The sequence below is a fragment of the Penicillium daleae genome (genome assembly GCF_028827525.1).
Source record: "Penicillium daleae strain IBT 16125 chromosome Unknown utg000006l_segment0_segment0, whole genome shotgun sequence".
Classification (NCBI taxonomy): Eukaryota; Fungi; Ascomycota; class Eurotiomycetes; order Eurotiales; family Aspergillaceae; genus Penicillium; species Penicillium daleae.
This window is the reverse complement of record NW_026623154.1, coordinates 2,873,080-2,892,632: the sequence shown is the minus strand read 5'-3', so window position 1 is coordinate 2,892,632 and position 19,553 is coordinate 2,873,080. Positions and strand designations below refer to the sequence as shown.

The 19,553-nt window shown below is 48.6% G+C and overlaps 7 protein-coding genes across 7 annotated transcripts; 3 read left to right on the top strand and 4 right to left on the bottom strand.

Moving 5' to 3' along the window:
- Positions 1 to 99: 99 nt before the first annotated feature.
- N7458_006738 (putative sarcosine oxidase) lies at positions 100 to 1,257 on the top strand (the record flags this gene model as incomplete). The annotated part of the gene is made up of 1 exon (XM_056910120.1): positions 100 to 1,257. The coding sequence occupies one exon, from the start codon at positions 100 to 102 to the stop codon at positions 1,255 to 1,257; it is 1,158 nt and encodes a 385-aa protein (XP_056765824.1).
- A 278-nt stretch (positions 1,258 to 1,535) lies between these two features.
- On the bottom strand, positions 1,536 to 2,857 carry N7458_006737 (glycoside hydrolase family 16 protein; the record flags this gene model as incomplete). Its single annotated transcript, XM_056910119.1, has 3 exons — positions 1,536 to 1,880; positions 1,940 to 2,393; positions 2,451 to 2,857. The coding sequence occupies 3 exons, from the start codon at positions 2,855 to 2,857 to the stop codon at positions 1,536 to 1,538; spliced, it is 1,206 nt and encodes a 401-aa protein (XP_056765823.1).
- A 3,511-nt stretch (positions 2,858 to 6,368) lies between these two features.
- On the top strand, positions 6,369 to 8,480 carry N7458_006736 (MFS transporter; the record flags this gene model as incomplete). Its single annotated transcript, XM_056910118.1, has 6 exons — positions 6,369 to 6,423; positions 6,501 to 6,709; positions 6,802 to 7,215; positions 7,276 to 7,678; positions 7,711 to 7,758; positions 7,822 to 8,480. 6 exons carry the CDS (start codon positions 6,369 to 6,371, stop codon positions 8,478 to 8,480), a joined length of 1,788 nt encoding a protein of 595 aa, XP_056765822.1.
- A 429-nt stretch (positions 8,481 to 8,909) lies between these two features.
- Positions 8,910 to 10,840, bottom strand: N7458_006735 (major facilitator superfamily domain-containing protein; the record flags this gene model as incomplete). Its single annotated transcript, XM_056910117.1, has 5 exons — positions 8,910 to 9,211; positions 9,265 to 9,512; positions 9,576 to 9,809; positions 9,934 to 10,374; positions 10,518 to 10,840. The coding sequence occupies 5 exons, from the start codon at positions 10,838 to 10,840 to the stop codon at positions 8,910 to 8,912; spliced, it is 1,548 nt and encodes a 515-aa protein (XP_056765821.1).
- A 4,022-nt stretch (positions 10,841 to 14,862) lies between these two features.
- On the top strand, positions 14,863 to 16,120 carry N7458_006734 (heme-dependent oxidative N-demethylase family protein; the record flags this gene model as incomplete). The annotated part of the gene is made up of 3 exons (XM_056910116.1): positions 14,863 to 15,443; positions 15,520 to 15,642; positions 15,724 to 16,120. 3 exons carry the CDS (start codon positions 14,863 to 14,865, stop codon positions 16,118 to 16,120), a joined length of 1,101 nt encoding a protein of 366 aa, XP_056765820.1.
- A 541-nt stretch (positions 16,121 to 16,661) lies between these two features.
- Positions 16,662 to 17,950, bottom strand: N7458_006733 (uncharacterized protein; the record flags this gene model as incomplete). Its single annotated transcript, XM_056910115.1, has 4 exons — positions 16,662 to 16,709; positions 16,774 to 17,294; positions 17,348 to 17,777; positions 17,849 to 17,950. 4 exons carry the CDS (start codon positions 17,948 to 17,950, stop codon positions 16,662 to 16,664), a joined length of 1,101 nt encoding a protein of 366 aa, XP_056765819.1.
- Positions 17,951 to 18,255: 305 nt separating this feature from the next.
- Positions 18,256 to 18,881, bottom strand: N7458_006732 (uncharacterized protein; the record flags this gene model as incomplete). The annotated part of the gene is made up of 2 exons (XM_056910114.1): positions 18,256 to 18,670; positions 18,730 to 18,881. Coding segments are annotated over 2 exons (567 nt in total), but the record flags the coding sequence as incomplete, so codon positions are not given.
- Positions 18,882 to 19,553: the final 672 nt, after the last annotated feature.

The following is a 19,553-nucleotide window of genomic DNA, read 5'->3' as shown; positions in this document are numbered from 1 at the left end:
GAAGGTCTTAAATCCATGGCTATGGAGCTTATTCGATGAGGTAAACGACATATTTTCCCCGATCAAAGTGGACCGAAACTTTCAATAATAAACGGCAACATGGATCAATTCGACGTCGCGATCGTTGGCCTCGGAGTCCTTGGAAGTGGCGCGGCATACTACGCCGCTAAAAAGGGAGCCAAGGTGATTGCTTTCGAGCAGTTTGAGCTAGGCCATGTTCACGGTGCTTCCCATGATACCTCGCGCATCGTCCGAACCTCGAATTTCACCTCGGAATACGTTGCACTGGCCAAGTCAGCTTACAAGGATTGGGCTGAGCTTGAAAAAACCACGGGTCAAAAGTTATTGACTATCACGGGCGGCGTGGTTTTTTTCCCCGAGGATCCGAACGCGCCCTCTCTCGCGAGCGACTTCACCAAGAGTCTTGACACAAATGACGTTCCCTATGAGCTTCTAGATTCCCAAGAAGTGAAAAAACGATGGCCCCAGTTTCAGATTCCTGAAAATGTCTCTACGGTCTACACAGCCGACACTGGCATCGCCCACGCTTCTCGAACTGTGAGCACCTTCCAGGCACTAGCGCGTGCCCACGGAGCCATTCTCAAGGATCAAACCCGTGTGGACCGTGTGGTACCAAAGACTTCGGGAACTGGTGGGGTTGTGATTAAGACATCAAAAGGACAATTTCAAGCCGCAAAAGTCATCCTTGCGACTGATGCGTGGATCAACAAGCTACTGGGCCCCTTGGGCACACATATCCCAGTGTCCGTGATGCAAGAGCAGGTGACATACTTCAAGCCCACCGAAGCAGCAAATTTCGAGTCTGACCGGTTCCCCGTTTGGATCTGGAATGGCTCGACATGCTACTACGGGTTTCCCTGTTATGGAGAGCCAACTATCAAGGCTGCCCGAGATACTTCCAACAATTTTATGACACCAGAACAGCGCACATATGTTCACTCGCCGTATCTGCTCAATCAGCTTTCGAACTTCTTAGGGGACTTCATCCCGGACAAAGCACGCCAACCGCTTCGCACCGTGACCTGCCAATATTCGATCACACCAGACCGGCAGTTTGTCATAAGTCCTCTGGAAAACCACCCCGACATCATTGTGGGTCTTGGTGCAGCTCATGCCTTTAAGTTTGCCCCTGCATTTGGTCGTGTACTAGCCGAACTTGCAGTGGATGGTACCACAAAAGAAGATATCTCGAAGTTTGGCATCCCGACGGCTGCCACATACAGCAGTAAGCTTTAGGTTGAAGTTTAATAGTCAATCGCTCCCTGCCCAGAAGGAGCAATGCAATGAGTTCCCATCAATGGATACCCATCTTTGTTAAAAATACCATCGTAGTTTGCAGTGGCACAATACGTCTGTGAACCTCCTCACATATACTCGACGGAAGGCCGATACCCCTTGGTTACAGCCCTTGCGTACTATGTGGTCATCGAGTATTTTAGTTTGATGTTAAAACCTGACTCGGGATGATCTCCACTTCCTTGCCCATTGAAGAGATTATTCGTGCTGTATGGAATCTAGGACGTTTGGTATATCTTGAAGCTATTGAACTCCCAGTAAGCGTTTGTGAAGTTCGCTCCGTTCTCTGCCGCAAATTGGGTGCAAGTGTTTGGACAGTTGTTGAGGTCCGTGTAGTATGAAGTGGCACCAGCGAGGTCGCCGCAAATGTCAATATTTGCGATGATACTTTGATTCTTGAAATGCGAGCTGATGTCGCAGTGTGTGCTGGGAAAATCTGCCAAAGCTTCTCCCCACGTCGATGGATCGGGGCTGCTGCTTGAGTTCGAGATGTCTGAGGGAATTTCATCTCTTGAAAACATCCAAACTCGAATTCCTGCATCACGGAGCTCCATGGCGTACACCTAGTGAGACCCGGGTCAGCATCAAGGCAAGAAATCGACTAAACTCTCCGAGGACTTACACCACCGCCATTATCATTGAATGCCTCGCCATATGTTGCAGACTTGCCCTTCACGCTACATCCAGCGTTATCATTTGCTGTGTTCAGGCAATTTGAATATAGGGCTGTGCCAGTCTCTTTGCGCTTCGCATTCATCTTGCACCCGCTGGTAGTGTGAAGGGTCATATCATTTCCAAGCGTTCCATTATTGTTAGACTCCATGACATCGATCTCGCCATGTTCAGGCCAATTAGAGGGGTCGGTAAGCCAGAGTGCCGGCCACGTTGCGCACCCATATGGCGTATGAACGACATCGAAGATGAAAAGCCCGTTGTCGTAGGTGTTTGTCGAAGTAATGCGAACAGATTTTCGACCACTTGTTTGGTTTTGGGTATCGGTATCGACTTTAATCACAGCAGTTGAATCGGACGCATACGTCAGATTCATCATTGAGGCTGTCTGCGAGTCGACATATCTTTGCCATCGTTAGCATATGGTGGGGGAGGGCCAGAATATTGAAGGGAAGACATACTGCACAAAGCCATTCGTTGGATCTGTGGATGTGTAATACTCGAAGTTCTCGAAGAATGATGACCCCGAAAATGTGTCGACCAGCATATAATTCAATTGAGAGTAATTAGGGTACGCATTCGCTTTGACTCCTTCGACTGCACCAACAATGACTGCCACAACCACCACCACCACACATACTCCAATGATTAATTTCTTTCTACCAGACCATCCTCGTGGATCATACCGTGATCTATCCATCACCGTTCTTGCGCCAAAAATCTCCGAATAGCGTGGAGGCTGCGGTGTTGCCTGCGGTACAGAGCGGCCGTAGTTTGTGTGATGGTTAAAACGAGGTGGATTGCTTGTTGCACTTCCGAAGCGACTGTAGTCGGCATCTGGGCTCGCAAAGGGGTCCTCGACCCTCATTATAATACTTGGGGCTATGTGAAAACCAATCGGTCGCGAGGTTGCCAAAAGACAGGCTGAATTGAAATTGAGAATCCAATTGGTTGATAGTCGTATGCAAGAGTACAACGTGCTATTGATTAGAAGATAAGAAGTGAAAATTTGCGCCCGAGAAGGAAAATATCCTTCTTAAGCCAAAAGCGATGTAAGTAATGGCCTTCAGGGATATACGTCTGCCGCGTACGTCCCTCTCGACGCTAAGAGATCCACTTTTCCGAGAATTTTCACTATTCTCTAGCCAAACGTCCGCAGCATGATAGTATTGCTAAACTGCTCTAGAAACAAAAAAATCTAAGCTAAATTCAGTCTACAAAAGAGAAGAACGAGAGATATCCCATTATTTTGCCTCGTGGTGCTCTTAACTTTGGCCATTCCGTTCCTCAGCGGACTCACCTATCAAGACCCTGATTGTTGACTTGTCAACAATTACCTCCAGGCCCCCAAGTTTTGGCTCATGGAATCCTGGTATTTGTAACCATGTCAGATTATTAATGTTCAATCCAGGGGAGGAGATCATGTATTTGCCAAGAAATTGAGCCAGTCCTAAGCCTGGACATGCTGGCACCGCCGCGCAAGATGGACGCGTAACCAGGGTCCCCAGCGGTTAAACAGTCCACAAAAACGGAGGAAATATATTATTCCCACGACTACCATAAATTAGATTTGGATTCACTAGTTATGTAGAGGAGCTTTAGTCACTCATGTCGTGTCTAATCTCAGGAACACCAACATCTGATTACTATCGAGTCATCTTATGAGCAGGGCCTGGACTCTTTCTTGATCCTCGATGCGTTGGGGATCTGCAAGCAATGTCAAAGGATCAGGTTTCGCCGTGCTGACTCTCTGAAATTGAGCTTTGGAATTATCTACAACTGGTCTGTTTAAGACAAGCAAATACGTAGCTCTTGCGTGACTAGCTTGTAAGCCCCTTGACTACTGTGGTTCACGATCTTCAGTAGTTATGCATAAAGTTTCGGACGTTTTCAACATCAGCACAAATTTAGGTTGGAACTATTTTGAAAGTGGCTCATCATGGTAGACTTACTAAGCTACAGTACAGTCAAAACTTTTGGATCGAGCACTGGAATATTCACTTTGATGACCAGGGCCCCAGTCACTCATACTATGACCGCAGGGCCGTAAGGGGAGCTCTAAGACAGTCTCTAAGTAGTTACAGTTCTAACTTACGGTCTGATCGTGTAATTATTTCTATTTCAATCACTGACAGAATGGATCGTGCTGTATATCCCCGAAAGCTCAATTTCGACATCAAAATACTCCCGGACAACTTGTTTTTGAAGTTCAATCAGCGACTCCAATAATTAATTCACTTTCGGACTGTTCGCTCCAGTGGGTTGGTCTCTCTTGCATGAAAATATACCTCTTCGCCATGGCAGCTCGATTATAATTCTGGATCCCCATATGTAGTCCAGAGAAGATAGGTGGGGCAACCAACATTTACCTCGTGTCAAATATCATAGTTCTTCCATGGAACTACGTGCCAGGATGGGGGTACTTTGGTGAGATAAGGTAAGTTAGATCAAGCAGGAGGTCAATGACAGTGAAGAAGGAATCGTTATACATACTGTGCCTTCTGTTGAGAGAGAAATACACAACGAAATCAGGTAGCGATTGCAGCGGTTGCCAAACTCGGTACAGCGCGAGAACCTAAAGAATTTCTCAGATGAACGGGGCCAGCGACGGTCTAGAGTTCGGTTGCAAGTAACCTGGTTGTAGGTAACGTAGGAATAGCGTAAAGACATTGCTACAGAGTACTTCACAAAGAACATGCAACTTAAAGATTGTGCCTACTGGCAGTAAACGACGTTCATTTCGTTTATCGGCTTCATGATCAGAAATATGGGATATGTCTATGTACTTCAAAGGTGCTGGTGTGGGAAACAAAGTTAGATCTTTCTTTGTGTCTGCCTGAGGCAGATATGGACTAACACCAAAAAAAATTTGCAAAATTATATCCATCGCACTCCTCGTAGGCCAGTATTCGCTTCTTGATCCTATGGTAGAAATCTCGTTGGCGCAGTAGTGATGCCCCGAAATCATAGCCATTGATGTAATCATTATTATTGTGGAGGTTCGAAGTATAGCCTAAGGACTGTTCCAGAATACTACTCGCAGAAGCAATCATGATCTCGAGCACGGGCGGTAAGCACAGATCGGCCAGAAGTCCGAACCCACCAACCGGCACCGGTTCGCAACCGGGTTGACGCCGGGAGTTTTGAGTCTTGGCACGCAGTTTCGCGCTCGCCGAAAAAAGCAAAGAAAGAAGGATTGGTATCTTTGATCACCATGTGGCACGAACAACAACAGATGAAACACGGAGCTAAGCTGAATAGCAGCGAGATTCTTTAAGGAATTCTGTTTCGAAGCCAGTACTGTAGTGTATAACCTTGAGGTAATCACGGGTGTTATTGAGAGGCTGTGGAGTCGCGTTCGGCTTCATCCGATTCAATGACTCAATACCCACAATCAATGCGGAATCCCCCCGTACAGTAGTACTAAGTGTTCTCCAAAATCCACGGGGTTGTACCTTGGAACTAAGAAATCAATTTTGACGTCTTGAGATACCCCGCGAATACCAAGGAGCGTCGAGTTGAAAACTGGCCGAGGCTTGGTCTGCTGAGCCATTGCGCCAATCTATCACGAGAACAGTCGCTCGGCATCTCGCCCGATATGTATCACTTTCTGGTTGAGATGTCAATAATGGTAAGCCGGAGCACTAGCTTAAAGCGCTCAAAGATGTAAGAAGTCATTGGGTCGATCTGCATGGTATATGCCTCCCTCTTAAAGTTCCCGAGATGGAGAATGTCGGCACAAAGACCGCGATGCATGCGGATTGTGACAATCCACGGTCTTCCGTTTTCGACACAAAAATTTGCGCATACCTTCGGAAACGACTGCTACAGTAAACAGCCCTATAAATAATTTGTCACATCGGCCTACATTGCGAGGTAACGTTTTAATTTTTTTAGCAGATCGCGAACTGAAGGTATTAATAGGTTGCCACTGAAAACCCCACCGAAGTCTTAGCTTATGTTTCCCGCAAAGTTCGCGTTGCCTGAAAGCCGTGTTAACCGAGGAAATCCTGGTCGTGAACGGATCAACATCGCCAAATACCCCATTTAAGTGGGCCAGGCCAGACTTTCTCTGTGTATTGTCCAGAATCGTGTTGCACACAGACTCGTTTGTCAATTTTAGGGCGTAGGGAGGAAGAAAAAAAAGTGGCAGAGGGAGGTGGAGACCAGAACCCACATCAACGTCGAGTTTGAATGATCTAGATGGAGAATTCTGACTGGGACCGTGAGAGTGGAGCCGGGCTTGCTTTCTTGAATTTTCTCTGTCGCAGAGGTACTGCTGTAGTCCCTTTATAATAATGGGCCATCCCACCTAAGGTCTTCATCTAGCGTAGTCACGTATTCCATTCGAGGGTGATTTCGCGATCACAGTCAACACAATGCCTGACCACTTCCCCATGGAGGAAAACCTGCAAAAGGTCATGTCAGCCACAGGTGAGTATGTTCTGTCTGTCTAGTACTACGTCAGATTTCTAATCCATATTTCATTTTTAAAGAGGGCGCCATCATAGTAACCCCTCATGAGTCACGACGAGATTCACTACCTGATTCACTCTCCGACTCACACTCGGATTCATCAGATCAAGACTCGGAGGGGGCACACGAACCAATCCAGGAGCGATATGAAAATCCATCATATTCTCGTTTTCGAAAGGTAGCTTCAAAAACGGTCGTTTCCTTCGGGCCCAATGACCCCGAGAACCCAGTCAACTGGAAGAAAGTATGTACATTCCAGCAACCTGCGGGCATAGTGGCCCATCCAAGCCAAGAAGAGGCCTTTTCGATCTCATAGAAGTTAACGCGCATGTCCAGGCAAGAAAGTTCCTAGTCCTTCTCGCCGGTGTCATGCAGGTCATGAACAGTACCATCGGCTCGTCCATCTGCAGTAATGCGATCCCACAAATCGCAGAGGAGTTCAACATTACCAACCAACAGATGCTTGTTCTACCTATCTCTATATTCCTGATCGGCTACATCTTGGGCCCTTTGTTGTGGGGCCCAAGCTCCGAATATTTCGGACGTCGACGACCCTTACTTATTGCCTTTATCGGGTTCATGATCTTTACTCTGGCCTGCGCGGTGGCTAATTCGTATGCCTCACTGTTGATCTTTCGACTTTTAAACGGCATGATGGCATCCTCTCCTATCGCTACCACCGGCGGTCTCTTTGCTGACGTCCACGATGACCCAACCTTGCGAGGTCGCCTCATGGCGTACTTTATGGCTGTATGCTATGCTACACCCCTCGGTGGTCTTTGGTGGAAGAAAATTGCTGACAATTCGTAGTGCACTACATTCGGGCCCATCATGGGTCCCTGGATCTCCGGATTTGTTGCAGTTGTTAGTTGGCGGTGGTGCTTCTGGATCGGGCTCATTTGTTCTGGTGCAACTTTGCCCCTGGTAATCTTCATGCCCGAAACATATGCTCCTGTCATTTTGACACGCCGCGCCAAGAAGCTGCGAAAGGAAACTGGAAATTCAAGCATCGTCTCACCCCTAGAGCTTGAGAGCCGCGATCTTCGCAGAATGTTCCTCATCACAATCTCTCGGCCCTTCCGGATGATCTTCCACGAGCCAATTGTCTCCTTGACGTCTTTGTACCTGGCACTGGCATATGCAATCTTTTACCTATACTTTGAGGCATATCCCATCATTTTTCAAGGCATGTTAATCTCACCTGTCGTCAGTTGTGAGATGCCCACTAATATGATAATTCTTCAGATATCTATGGTATGAGTGCTGGTGTTTCAGGTCTGATGTTCTTGCCCAGTAAGCCCCAATCTTCAAAATATGTTCACTCCTGGATCACATTCAACTAACTTGGGATTGTAGTCGGCGTGGGTGCGCTTCTTGCCTGTGTGGTCTTCATCTGGTATGACAACTTTCTCGCTCGTGCTAAAGCTCGCGAAGCAAGCTGGGCCAATATTGAAGAATATCGACGACTCCCGCTTGCCTGCATTGGAGGCCCATTGTACGTCATCTCACTCTTCTGGGTGGGCTGGACGGCCTCTCCTAGTATTCATTGGGTCGTGCCTTTCCTCTCGGGTATTCCATTCGGAATGGGGTATTTGCTGATCTTCATGGCAATGCTTAATTACCTAACCGACGCTTATGAGACTCTATCTGCAAGCGCTCAGTCGGCAGCTAGCTGCACACGAAGCATCGTGGGTGCAGTCCTTCCTCTTGCCACTAGACCCATGTTCGACAACTTGGGTGTCCACTGGGCGTGCAGCCTGATCGCATTCATCAGTCTGGGAGTTTCAATTATCCCCTTCGCTTTCATTCGCTACGGTGATCGCATCAGAAGCAACAGCAAATTCTGCCAAGAGTTGAAGAGAATTAAGGAGGCAGAGCGCCTCGAAATTGAGAGAGAGGAGCGGTTGCAAAATGGCTCCAACACTTTGGAAATCGTTCCCTCAGCCAACACTGCTCAGATCTCTAGAATCGAAACAGCGCGCAGTCATGCGGACAAGGCATCTATTATTTGCTAGGGCATTGCAAATTCAAAGGCTGCTCTTGGTTTGACCCACGAGATCCGACGTTACGACTGCATATTTTCCTGGTTTGGCGTTTCAAAAGTTTTGCTTTGCCTCCGATCTTATTTCTTGTTTTCATGGCGACAATGATGCGGCTGTACACTTGTCTTCTAATACCCTGCATACCCAGGACTCGTGTCGGCTGCATTTGAAGGAAATCTTCCATGCAGAGTCAAGCATATTAGGCGTCTACCCTTGCATTTACCCTTTCAGCCCCAAAATTCTGGCTCTGGAGAAAAACACTAAAACCAGGCGTTACTTTTTTCAGTTATACCCCCGGCAGTCTGTTTCAAGCGTCACTGTTCTAAATATAATAGCAATCCCAAATCTATGAGAATTTTTCCACGCAAAGCTTTTTATCTTTGTAGCACACTAGATTTCCTTTTACTCCCTTTTTAGCCCAACCTTCCCCACCTTGCGCAGGCCCCAAGCACCGATACCAGACGCAGCCATCATCAATGCAAAACATGTCCAGAATACAGCCCGGTATCCGGTCATCAGAGCTTCAGGCGAGCTCTTGTTGATATAAGATGAATCCTGTGTTACGCTAGCCGAGATAATAGCAAAAGTCGTCAGTCCGATGGACGTGCCGAATTGTGCGATGGTGTTGAATACGGCACCAGCGAGACCCTGGGTTTTTGGACTGAATGAATCAGCGATAATCAAGTTGGCGACGGTGAAAATAACTGCACAAAGAGTTAGCGATATTGCCTTCCAATCAAATCACGGAAATGATTACCATCTGCCGAAAGAGGTCCAAGGAGAACAGCCCAGAAGGCACAGTACCACCATGACCACTGTGGATCAATAATCGCCAAAAGCAACGGGGACCCAGCACTGAGAACTGTTGTGACGAGAACTAGATAGTTGGCGTGCAGGCGATGGACTAGCAGCCCAGTAGCAAGGTTCAGGACAATCCCAATAAGGACGTTCGGTAGGAACCGAATAGCCGCCTGGATGGCAGATAGTTCTTGAACCTCTTGGAAGCTATGGTTGAGCAGTTCTTGATAAGCAGGATTCTCTCGGCACCGTTGGAATATTCGCACTTACAAGAGACTCAGAATAGTTTCAGTGCCATTCAGGACAGCCCATGAAAGAAGAACCATCACACAAATTGACGCGAAGGCGGTATTCTTCCATAGAGAGTTTGGAATCAAAGCTGATTTATCATTCTTCTCTCGCCAGCTCATCCAAGCTAAGAAAGCAGGTATCATTGCAGAGGCGGCGCATAACAAGGCAATGTTCTCGGGGCGGTGTATGTTGGAAGGATTATCGGTGATGACACTTGAATCGTGATAAGCTTACTCCATCGCGAGCGCAGTTGTGAGAAGAAACTTACGCAAAAACATAGGAAATTATTCCTAGGCAAGAACTCGAGAGGACGATTCCCACCCAGTCAATTTCGGACCTTAGGCGCTGAAAGGTGAAAGGTTCGCGTGGCTTGTCCTTAGGCAACTTGAAAAAGTTGACCACTGTGAGGATGGCTGTAACTCCAGTGCAAAGATAGTAGCCGAATCTCCAGCCAAGCGACGATCCTTGGAATAGACCACCAAATACCAGACCGACGGAGAATCCGAACGGCTGGCCAAGTCCTAAGCAAGCGAACCCAATGTTTCTCCGCTTTCCGGCAGGCATCGTATCCGTTAGAATACTGAAAGCCGTTGGAAGGCACATCGATGTCGCTATACCTTGGAACGCCCGAAACAGGATAAGCTGAAGACCACTCTGAGCCACACTGCAAGCCAGAATGAAGGCACACAATAGTGTACAGCCAATCAAGTTGATAATTCTGTTACCCATAAAATCTGCCATCGATCCAGCCAGAAGTAGGCAGCATCCATTCGCAAGGCTACGAATGGTTAACTTCTGTCAAATGAGGAACGCAAAGAAAACTCACGAGTAAACTGAGGCGGGCCTTCGACGTCCAGATTCATGTCAGTACATTCGCATAATTGGCAAGCGCTCGAGCCCATGGAAAATAAATCCACTTACCATAGCAAAAGATTATCTGGAAGTTGCAGATCTGCTGCGATCCAAGGAAGACCAATAGTCAATAAGCCACCACTCATACTGCCCACGAACGTGATCCCAGTAAGGGTAGCAATAAGAGTAATCGCCCGGACCCGAGACAAGCCGACATCCTGGGCCTCATAAAGACCACTACCAAGGTCCTGTCCAGGATGGAGAAGGCTTTGGGGCCTTGAATCAGGTCGAGAATTTTTCGATGGCCAATGTACCAGCGGAATATTGTTTGAGTCATCGGCATCAAAGATTGCCGCCGTTGCTCGTGCCGGGGCGAGGACGGTAGTCGCCATTCCTGAATCAAGTGCTGAGCTCTACCGTGTCGTTCACGTCAATTCACTGGTGCTTCGACGAAGTTTCTTACTCGGTGCTGGAGGTACTTGACTCGGCTCAGTTTGGGTTCTGATTGCGGAGAACCCCGTCATGCCAGGTCCTGCTCATTAGTCATTTTCGGGTGGGGTCCGGCTAACTATCCATACACTACTACTCTAGGACCTAAGCGAAGGCTGGATACTAAGTAAAAACATCGTTCTCAATAGAAACGCCTTCATAAATTATGAGAAACATGTGTTAATGAGGATATTCGATCCAATTTGAGAAGGTGATCGCGAGCTCGGTCTGAGGGATCTGGTTCAACGGAGAACACTCGTGCTGTCAATCAATTGAACCCACCCCATCACCAGGACACAGATACCTCCTCGTCATGGGTTTCTCTTAGTAATAGCATGTTGAAAGCGAGGCCCAGCGTTGAAAACAATTCGTCTACAGAGATGCCTGAGCGTGGGCTGGGATTGAACTTTGTGTCCTTGCTGGTTGAGCACACGACGAGCTTGGATGCTTGTTCGTTCGACAGATCGGCTTCATTTTTGTACGGAACGAGCGGTTAGCTGCGGCACTCGTAAGTCTATTATTCTCAAGAGACAGTGCCCTAGGCCATTTTAATCAGGAATTCGTGAAGCCCGAGACTTTGGTTTCCTTACGAGGCAGGGTCAAAGCGAAAGACAAGTTACATCATGCACTGGGGGACAAGGCTGTAGAAGGGCCGAGGAGGCCATGTATTATTAGACATAGATATTACTGTCTATTTCACGGCAATGGCAATCAATTGGGACGAGTCTAATGGCAGGAGAGCAAGAACCGATGCGTGCCGCTCGCCGTGACACGAGTCGAATAGTCGCCAGTAACGAAAGGAAGATTCGACTTGTTAATTACATGGTGCTTCTCGTAGGCCGAGAAACAGAGCCTACATCGTTAACTCGGTACGGGAGCATTATCATACATATCACGAATAGAAGACTCCGTCCGATGTCCTTGAAATTGATTTGCCGGTCTATATTAGAGCATATCCTGCATACGATTGTCCTTTATCTACTGATAAATTTTTGTGGAAAGGAAGCCCCGAGACTAATAGCAAAGATTGCATTTTTCTTCCTTACAGTTAATCAAGTAAGACTCTACTCGTCCATTCTATAGAGATGGCTTAGTCAAAGCACGATCGTACGATCACAGGCAGCCATAGATATTATTAATATATTTTCCATTTTCTCCAGTGAGCCATTGGAAGCAGAAACTAATGCAAAGAATAAAGCACGGTCGTCTTTGGCGATCAATGGGGCAGTAAATCACGGTTACAGTTGTTCTAGATTTGGAGTTTTCCAACTCCCCCATGTATCATAATGTGTCAACCTTGTTAACTTATCAGTTAACCAATGCGAGTTGCTGATTTGCGGACCGACATTAGTCGTAAATAGTGCTTCGAGGCTCTACCTACTGGCAGATCAGTCAAGATCATGTGCTACTTAGATATCTCATCAGTAGGGTGGTATGTTAGCCCACGCAAAAACTGACAGATCTGTTCCTGTGGCTTGATGGCGGCGATTTTCAGATCCCAACAACGTGGGTGACTTGCAGTTCTCCCCACTAGTACTTGTCAATACATCTTAGATCAGAGACTGAACAGAAAGAAAATGTCCCGTCAGGATATTCTCGGTCACGGGTCCCGGTGGGAGTGGGACTGGGAATACCTAGGTGTTATGATACAGTAGGGATGAGATACGTATTCTGGAGATACCTCGAGCGTATTTCGTCTAGTCTCCAGCACGTCCCAAAAAAAGGGGGTGGAACGAAACGAGAAGTGCATTAAAATGACCTCATACTTCTGTCGTATGTATCAAGTGCAGAGGCCAATGCTAATCGATGAGGGGGTCCTACAATATGTCCATTGGAAGGCGCAGGGAAAAAGCAAATATTGGAAAAATCCTTCTGCTGGGGCAGTCTCCCGCCACAGTAGGAAAAAGAAATGAGACGCTGAGGATTATGGTTTGGAGATTTTCGACCCCTGGCGTATTGAGCCATGGAACGAGAAAATAGACCCAGAAAATTGAGGGAAATCGGGTTGAGTTGCAGTTTTCTCGCCCCTAAGATAAGTATGGAGGATGTGTTGAACCATAAAAACAAAGCAGCGGCAAGCGCGCTTTACGCGAAAGGGGGGAAAGCGGTTGCAGCGGAAACCCCAGATGGGTGGAGTACAGTGGGACCGTGGAACCAGAACACAACGGGTACTGTACAATAATACAGAGAATGGAATCCAGACGGAGCAGTTGCTTGCAGTACATCGTGGGGAACAATTGGGGCTTGGACACGATTCTGGACCTGGTGATCACTTCGCTGGTACTGCAGACTCGTGGTGTCAACAATGGCCAGCGGTATGGGGTGCATGAGGGCTGCGGGAAAGCCCATGTGTGCTTGTACCTGCTGCACTTCTGCCCTACTGTATGCCTGTCGGACTTAGAGGATTTCTATTTGCGCCCGGTGGGCTTGGGCCGGGGAAGGTATGGCGCGGTATCCGGTCAGATCAAGTTCAACAGAGTACTGTGGGATGCGCGAGGTATAACCCTGGTCTCCCAGTATCTTGGTATCTTCAACGCCTTGTATGTCTTGCGGGATAAAGGAAATAATGGGCGGCTGTGGAAAAGGAGGATAACTGGATCATAGGCTTAGTAGAACCCCCACCCCTGGCACTATGATACGTCAGGCCCACCCATGTGCCCCGTCCCTGTTTAGTTTATGTTTAGTTCGGTGACGGTGCGATGTGCACTTGGCACTAGATCGGAGCCTCCTGGCCAGTCGGGTCGGCCTAGTTTGAAGAGCAATGCTGCGCTTGGGCGATCCTCAAAGCACCTCAGCTCCCTATGGATCCCCTATTATTGGATCCATGCTGGGGGCTAGGGCCGAGGAGAAAGAGGGTAAAAAAGACCCCTCCATGAGATGACTGCGTGACTCAGATCAAACACACATAACGTTACGTACCCTCAGTTCCCAGCCTGATGCTTATTGCTGGCCTCACGCGGCGCGAATCAGCTGCTCCAACTGATCCGTCCGAGGTATCCGGCCACCCCGTTGCACCACTTGGTTCGGCCCTGTTGAACTGGCAGTGCTGGTCTCGAGAGATGTTTCCCGAATTGCCATTTTACCAGGAGTACTGCAGTTCACGAGGGGCAATGTGCGCACGGACGGTTGACGCGAGCTTGACGATTATTTGAAGCTAAATGATGTACTGTAAGTGCCTAGATCGTGCCTAGCGGTTGGGTCTCCTCCGCCGAGACCCAGGATAGGGTGACCCGTCCTGTCGAAGCGCCAAATCCAAACGAAGTATTCCATACTGCTGGGAACAACAACAAGAGGACAAAGACACTCCAAAAATGGATTGGTCACTCCCATCTTACAGCCTACTCCACCAGACTCCGAGGCACTTGGAGTGGAGAAGGGGGTGACGGTACGTTAAAGGACAGCCTAGACCTTTTGACCCGTCAATGATGACCTGACCCCTAACAGCTGAAGCCAACCGATCATGTGGCTTGCCGCCTATAATACTCCCCGGGGGCGAACTGAGGCTTTTTTTTATTGCGGGGAATCCCTGAGCGTATCACAGCAGTTCCGCAGGCACAGTCTCACTAGATCAGGAATGTGGGATGCAGTCGCGCTGGTTTGCTTTGTGGGTATCCATTTTTTGACTGGATCTAGTGCTGCTCACTTGACCATCAAGTGATCAACTTGATTCTAGTCTGGGTTTGTTGCCTGGGTCCAAACGGGGTCATATCGTTGCCCGTATCCAGCAGAAGAAGCATATTAAGGTAGCCTTTTCGCCGAGCTGTCAATTTCATAGTTCAAACTATTTTCATCTCCTTGTTTTTACTTTTTCCTTCTTGCCCGATACCAAAAGTAGTAATCGTCAAAAGTTTTTGAAAATCTATAAAGACCAGAAAAGCCCACGTTCGTCAACTTATACTTTGCACATCTACCGCATGGAAAAAGTATGACCACCTTCTCTCTGGTGGCGCTTCCTATCGTCGTCGTACTTCTCGTCGTGCGATATTACAAAGAGATTTTCAATTGGATATCGACAACTGCGAAGAGCAAGGGCTTTTTGAAAAATGGAGGTACCCATAGCCCCTCCGACGTCAAGCGCATGGCACCGTACCCAGCACAGCCCATCAAAGGCAGAGAGCGATATCGGGTCATGATGGACATTCGCAAACTGGATGTCCAGAATTGGCTTACGCTTGACAAAAACTACATGGAGGAGCATTCGGTGCGAGACGACCTACTCCGTGAGAAACGAGACAAGGTTTTACAATGTTTGCCCGAGTCAGCGCAAGCCTGTCAGGAGGCGCTGGAAGAAGTCTCCCAATTTCTCTGCGAAAGATACCCCAACATGTTTCAAAAACTGGTGCATGGCGACCGAACCTCCATCCAAAATTGCATGACAGGAGAGCGATTCGATATCGGTGGCTCAGTTTCTGGCGGTGAAGGTATTGACGCGCTTGAGGCGGCTGTACGACTTACTATGGAGGATCTGAGCATTTTGATGATGAATGAAGATGGCGAGTACTATCTGTATGGGTCCAATTTTCTTTTTCCCCTCCTTTTCTCTGGATTTTGCTCTTATCAGTCTCACTGACCTGTTTCACAGCGCCGCCAGCGCAAGTCTTTTCCCAACTGGATGGACGGTCCAAGAGCGTATCGGATGGACGATCTCCCGCCTCCACGGACCTGTCCCTCTGTGGCATCAGCACGTTGCCAATTCCGTGAGCAAGTAAGTGGATCGTGAGAGCGCATTTTTTCCAAGAAGTGCGTCGTTGTGTTCGTATTTTGCGCAAGTTCTAATCTCGACTAGATTTCTGGCGCGGCTGACGCCAAATTCCCCAATGGAGCGGTCAAACTACTTTGTTGAGATCAAACGGCCTGACGAGAATCTGATCGAGATTTTGTATCGGCCGAAGGGACTGTGCGAGAAAGATCTGTCCGATCCGTCTCCCGAGGAAATTATTATTCGCCGAGAGAGACAGACTTTCCGCCGTATGCCAAAAACGGGGACTATCCTATTCGGCGTCAAGACGTATCTGACCACGCTTGATCAGCTGCCAATGCAGGAGCTGGAAAACCTCGCAAAGGAAATGAGGAGCTGGCCTCAATACGTGGGCGAGTACAAGGGCAAAGACGTTTGGGGTGCCAAAGTACTGGAGTTCTACAAAAGTCGAGCTGGTCAGATGGATGAGAAGTTTGAGGTATGATTTGTTGGTTTGTTGATTTGTTGCCAGGATGACGAACTATGTTGCTTTTTCTTCCCTTCTTGCTGTCCCGGCTGGACGTTTTACTTTTTTTCCTTTCTGCGATGCATACTCCCTGGGTTGTTTTCATTTTTCTTTTTCATTGTTCCGTTCATGCGAACAAAAATGGGTTGGCTGTCTGAATACTTTTATTTTTCTTGCAAAAGCTGTTATCCGCTTTGACTGTTCTTGGGCATGATTCAACTTGTGCGAGCCCCATCGATATTTTTTTCCGACAGATATGTCGAAATACGTCATATAGAGATCGGAAATGAATATTTTCAAGAGTCATCAGTGATTGGGTTCTAGTTAAATAAAATAGATTGTCACAATGTGGGGCCCTGGAATCAAGAACACACTAGACCCAGGGACGGTCATGGTAAGGAAAGGGGCAATTAAGCCGAGGTCTATAAGAAACATGCAGCAGAAAGGAAATGATGGGCTGCTCAAGAGCCCAAATATAGCAACAAAGGGTAGTTCAAGAAGGGGTATAGCGAGGGCGTGTTCAGATCTTAGCAAGTGGCGGCTTATCCTGCTTCAAGCGCACAACGCCCTAAAAAGAAACGGTTAGCCATCAGGCACAAGTAGAAAGAAACAAAAAAATGTACTCAACATACCTCTTGAGTACAAGTGGCAATCAAAGTCCCATCCTGTGACCAGATCTTCTGAATAGCCAGTCCACGGCCTTCTCCAGCCCACGGGCTTTCCATCTCAATCAACATCCACTCATCGGCTCGGAAAGCGCGCGGGTTGTGGAAATAAATCGAATGGTCCAAACTGACCATCATCCCGACTTCTTTATGATCCTTAGATTTAGCTTGAGTCGCGTTATCTAGGGCGCCTTGCAGTCTGCGACGCAGGTCAGCAGCCTCCTCCTCCTTCAGCTCTTTCAATGCTTTGGTGATATCCTCATCATCGAGATCAGAGGGGTTCTTCAGTGCCTTGAGAAGCTTCTGAAGTTCTGCTGGAGATGAGAATCGGGGAACATCATGAACTCGCGCGACGGTGCCGATGAAGTAGCTGTCGGTGACGTAGGCAAGTGCCGACAAATGGGCCTGGAAACCACCCTCCTCGGAGATGTGGCCCCGCGATCTGACGAATCGTCGGACTTTCTTATCCTCGGGATTTGGGGAATTGCCTATACTCAGTCAGTGTACGAGCATCCCACGGAGAATCTCAAGAGCGACCTACGGTTGACGATGCCCGCCTTCCTTGACTCAAATGGACCCCCGCCCACATTATTCAAAGCCTGCACGGTCCCAGGCAACGGACCCTCGGGCAATGATGCCTCTGGCATAGTGACTGCGTGTGTAATGGTCTTTTCTCCACCACTGCCGACCCGGCTGAAGCTCAGGGTCGTAGTGAAAATTGGGCGCCCGCGTTGCCGCGCCTGCACGGTGCGGGTTATGAAGCTTCGTCCGTCGCGTACCCGTTCGACGTGGTATAGGATAGGAATCTCGGAGTCACCGGCAAGGACGAAGTAGCAGTGCATGCTGTGGACGGCGAAATCGGAGGGAACGGTTCGCATGGCGGCAGATAGCGACTGGGCGATGGCGGCGCCGCCGTAGATGCCACGGGCGCCGGGAGGATGCCATAGCGGTCGTGTGTTTGTGAAGACATCCTATAGGTGATTTGAGCAGATTAGCATTCGCGGCCTCTGCGATGGGCTGTGAGCAGGAAGGGGAATCGTACGGGGCCGAGGTCCACCACCGGCGTCAAGTCGAGCACATTCTCGATGGGGGCCTTGGAATGATCCTGTGGTGGTGGATCTAGGAGCGTCACGCGTTTCGCCATATTGTCGCACGTCTTAGGCAGTGTCGTAAAACGACTGAGATGTTAAATAGGGTGGAGGGTCGCGATATCCGGAACCGATGGCTTTGCCGCCTCGGACGACGGCGGTTTCCAGCACTTTTAAATCCGGTCGGCGGGAATCTGAGCCGAGGTCCAACGCGGGCTGCGAGTTCACGTCCGTATTCAACAATTATGCTTCATTCATATCACATGGATTACGCTAGCTATTTATGGAAATACAAATCAATTGCAGATGACTCAACACAGATATGTCCGACATTGATAGATATCGTGCGGGTCATGTTGCATCACGTCATAGTTCGACTCAAGCTACTCCAAGTCGTCGACGGTGGAGGGATCAAATGCGGATCCCAATTTTTTGGGGCTGGATCGAGGCCAGGAACGGTCTCGAGCCGATAGGTTGTGTTAATTTGACTAGGGTTTGGTGATGGTGCACCAGAACCCTGCTCTTGTAACAGTCGAAGCAGCTGTCGACGCTGCATCTCCTCCTGGCTCAAGAGAGGGGTGCCGTCCTCGGCACGGTGGCCTTGACTGGGGCCATATTCATGATAGATTAAGAAGGATGCAAGACCATATATGACAATGAATGCGCTTGGGAGGCCGATTCCGATGACTCGAATCGCGCTCAAGGGAAACAGGCTGCGACTGAGAATATTGAATAGCACATTGAATAGTGCGACCAGGTTCACCACTAAAAGGGGCCTAGCAAGAGCGTTAGTGACTCTGGAAAATGCAGCGACGAGGAGATCGAAGCGACCGACATGAACAATGATCGGAGGAGGAAGAGTTTGCGCTTGCGTTGGAAATAAGCGATCGCGATCGAGCCAATATACGATACTCCGATGAAGAATAACGCAAAAACGAGAGACGCGGTCCTATCAATATGCAGTTCTTCATTTGGATCCCCAAATACGACTGCTAGTATCAAATAGCTGTAGAAAAAGGTCGCTCGTCAGCAAAGTTGAAGGCATCAACCCTGGGGCACCATCGCAACGCGGGTGTACTCACCCCAGTAACAACAGGGCCGCAGATAATGATGTTACGAGTCTCCAAGGCCTAGAAACCTGGTGCGCACTCGGGCTCGGTCCAGATTCAGCCCATCTATCTGATCCAGCCGAGAGAGCTCGCATGGTGAAGGCCGATCATCGCATCTCACAGACTCTTGGATAGTCAAGGGGCTGTAGGCATTCAGACACAGACGGAATAGAATCACAGATTCACAGCAGAGTGCTAGTCATACATTGACTGATGCAGGCTCAAAAGAGAGCGCTGAACACACGAAACGAGTGGATAAAGTGGGTTCATGAAGAGGGTAAAAAGTCTCCGAGCCAGGCTCCAAGCTGAAAACAAGGGCGAAGGCAGGGAAAGAAGAACCCCCGCGTAAGAGCCTCAGCGAAACCTGACAAACCTGACAAACCTGAGGAAACCCACCAGGGCACAGCTTGCAGATTTTAGGCTCTCAGCTGAGCCACTCATGCTCTACAGGGGAATCCCAGCCTTCAGAAAGAGAGGGGCCCAGCCTCCAATCATGTCCAGGCTGTCTCTAGCTGGCAGCGGGCGGCCTTGCCCTATTTGCGGCTGATCT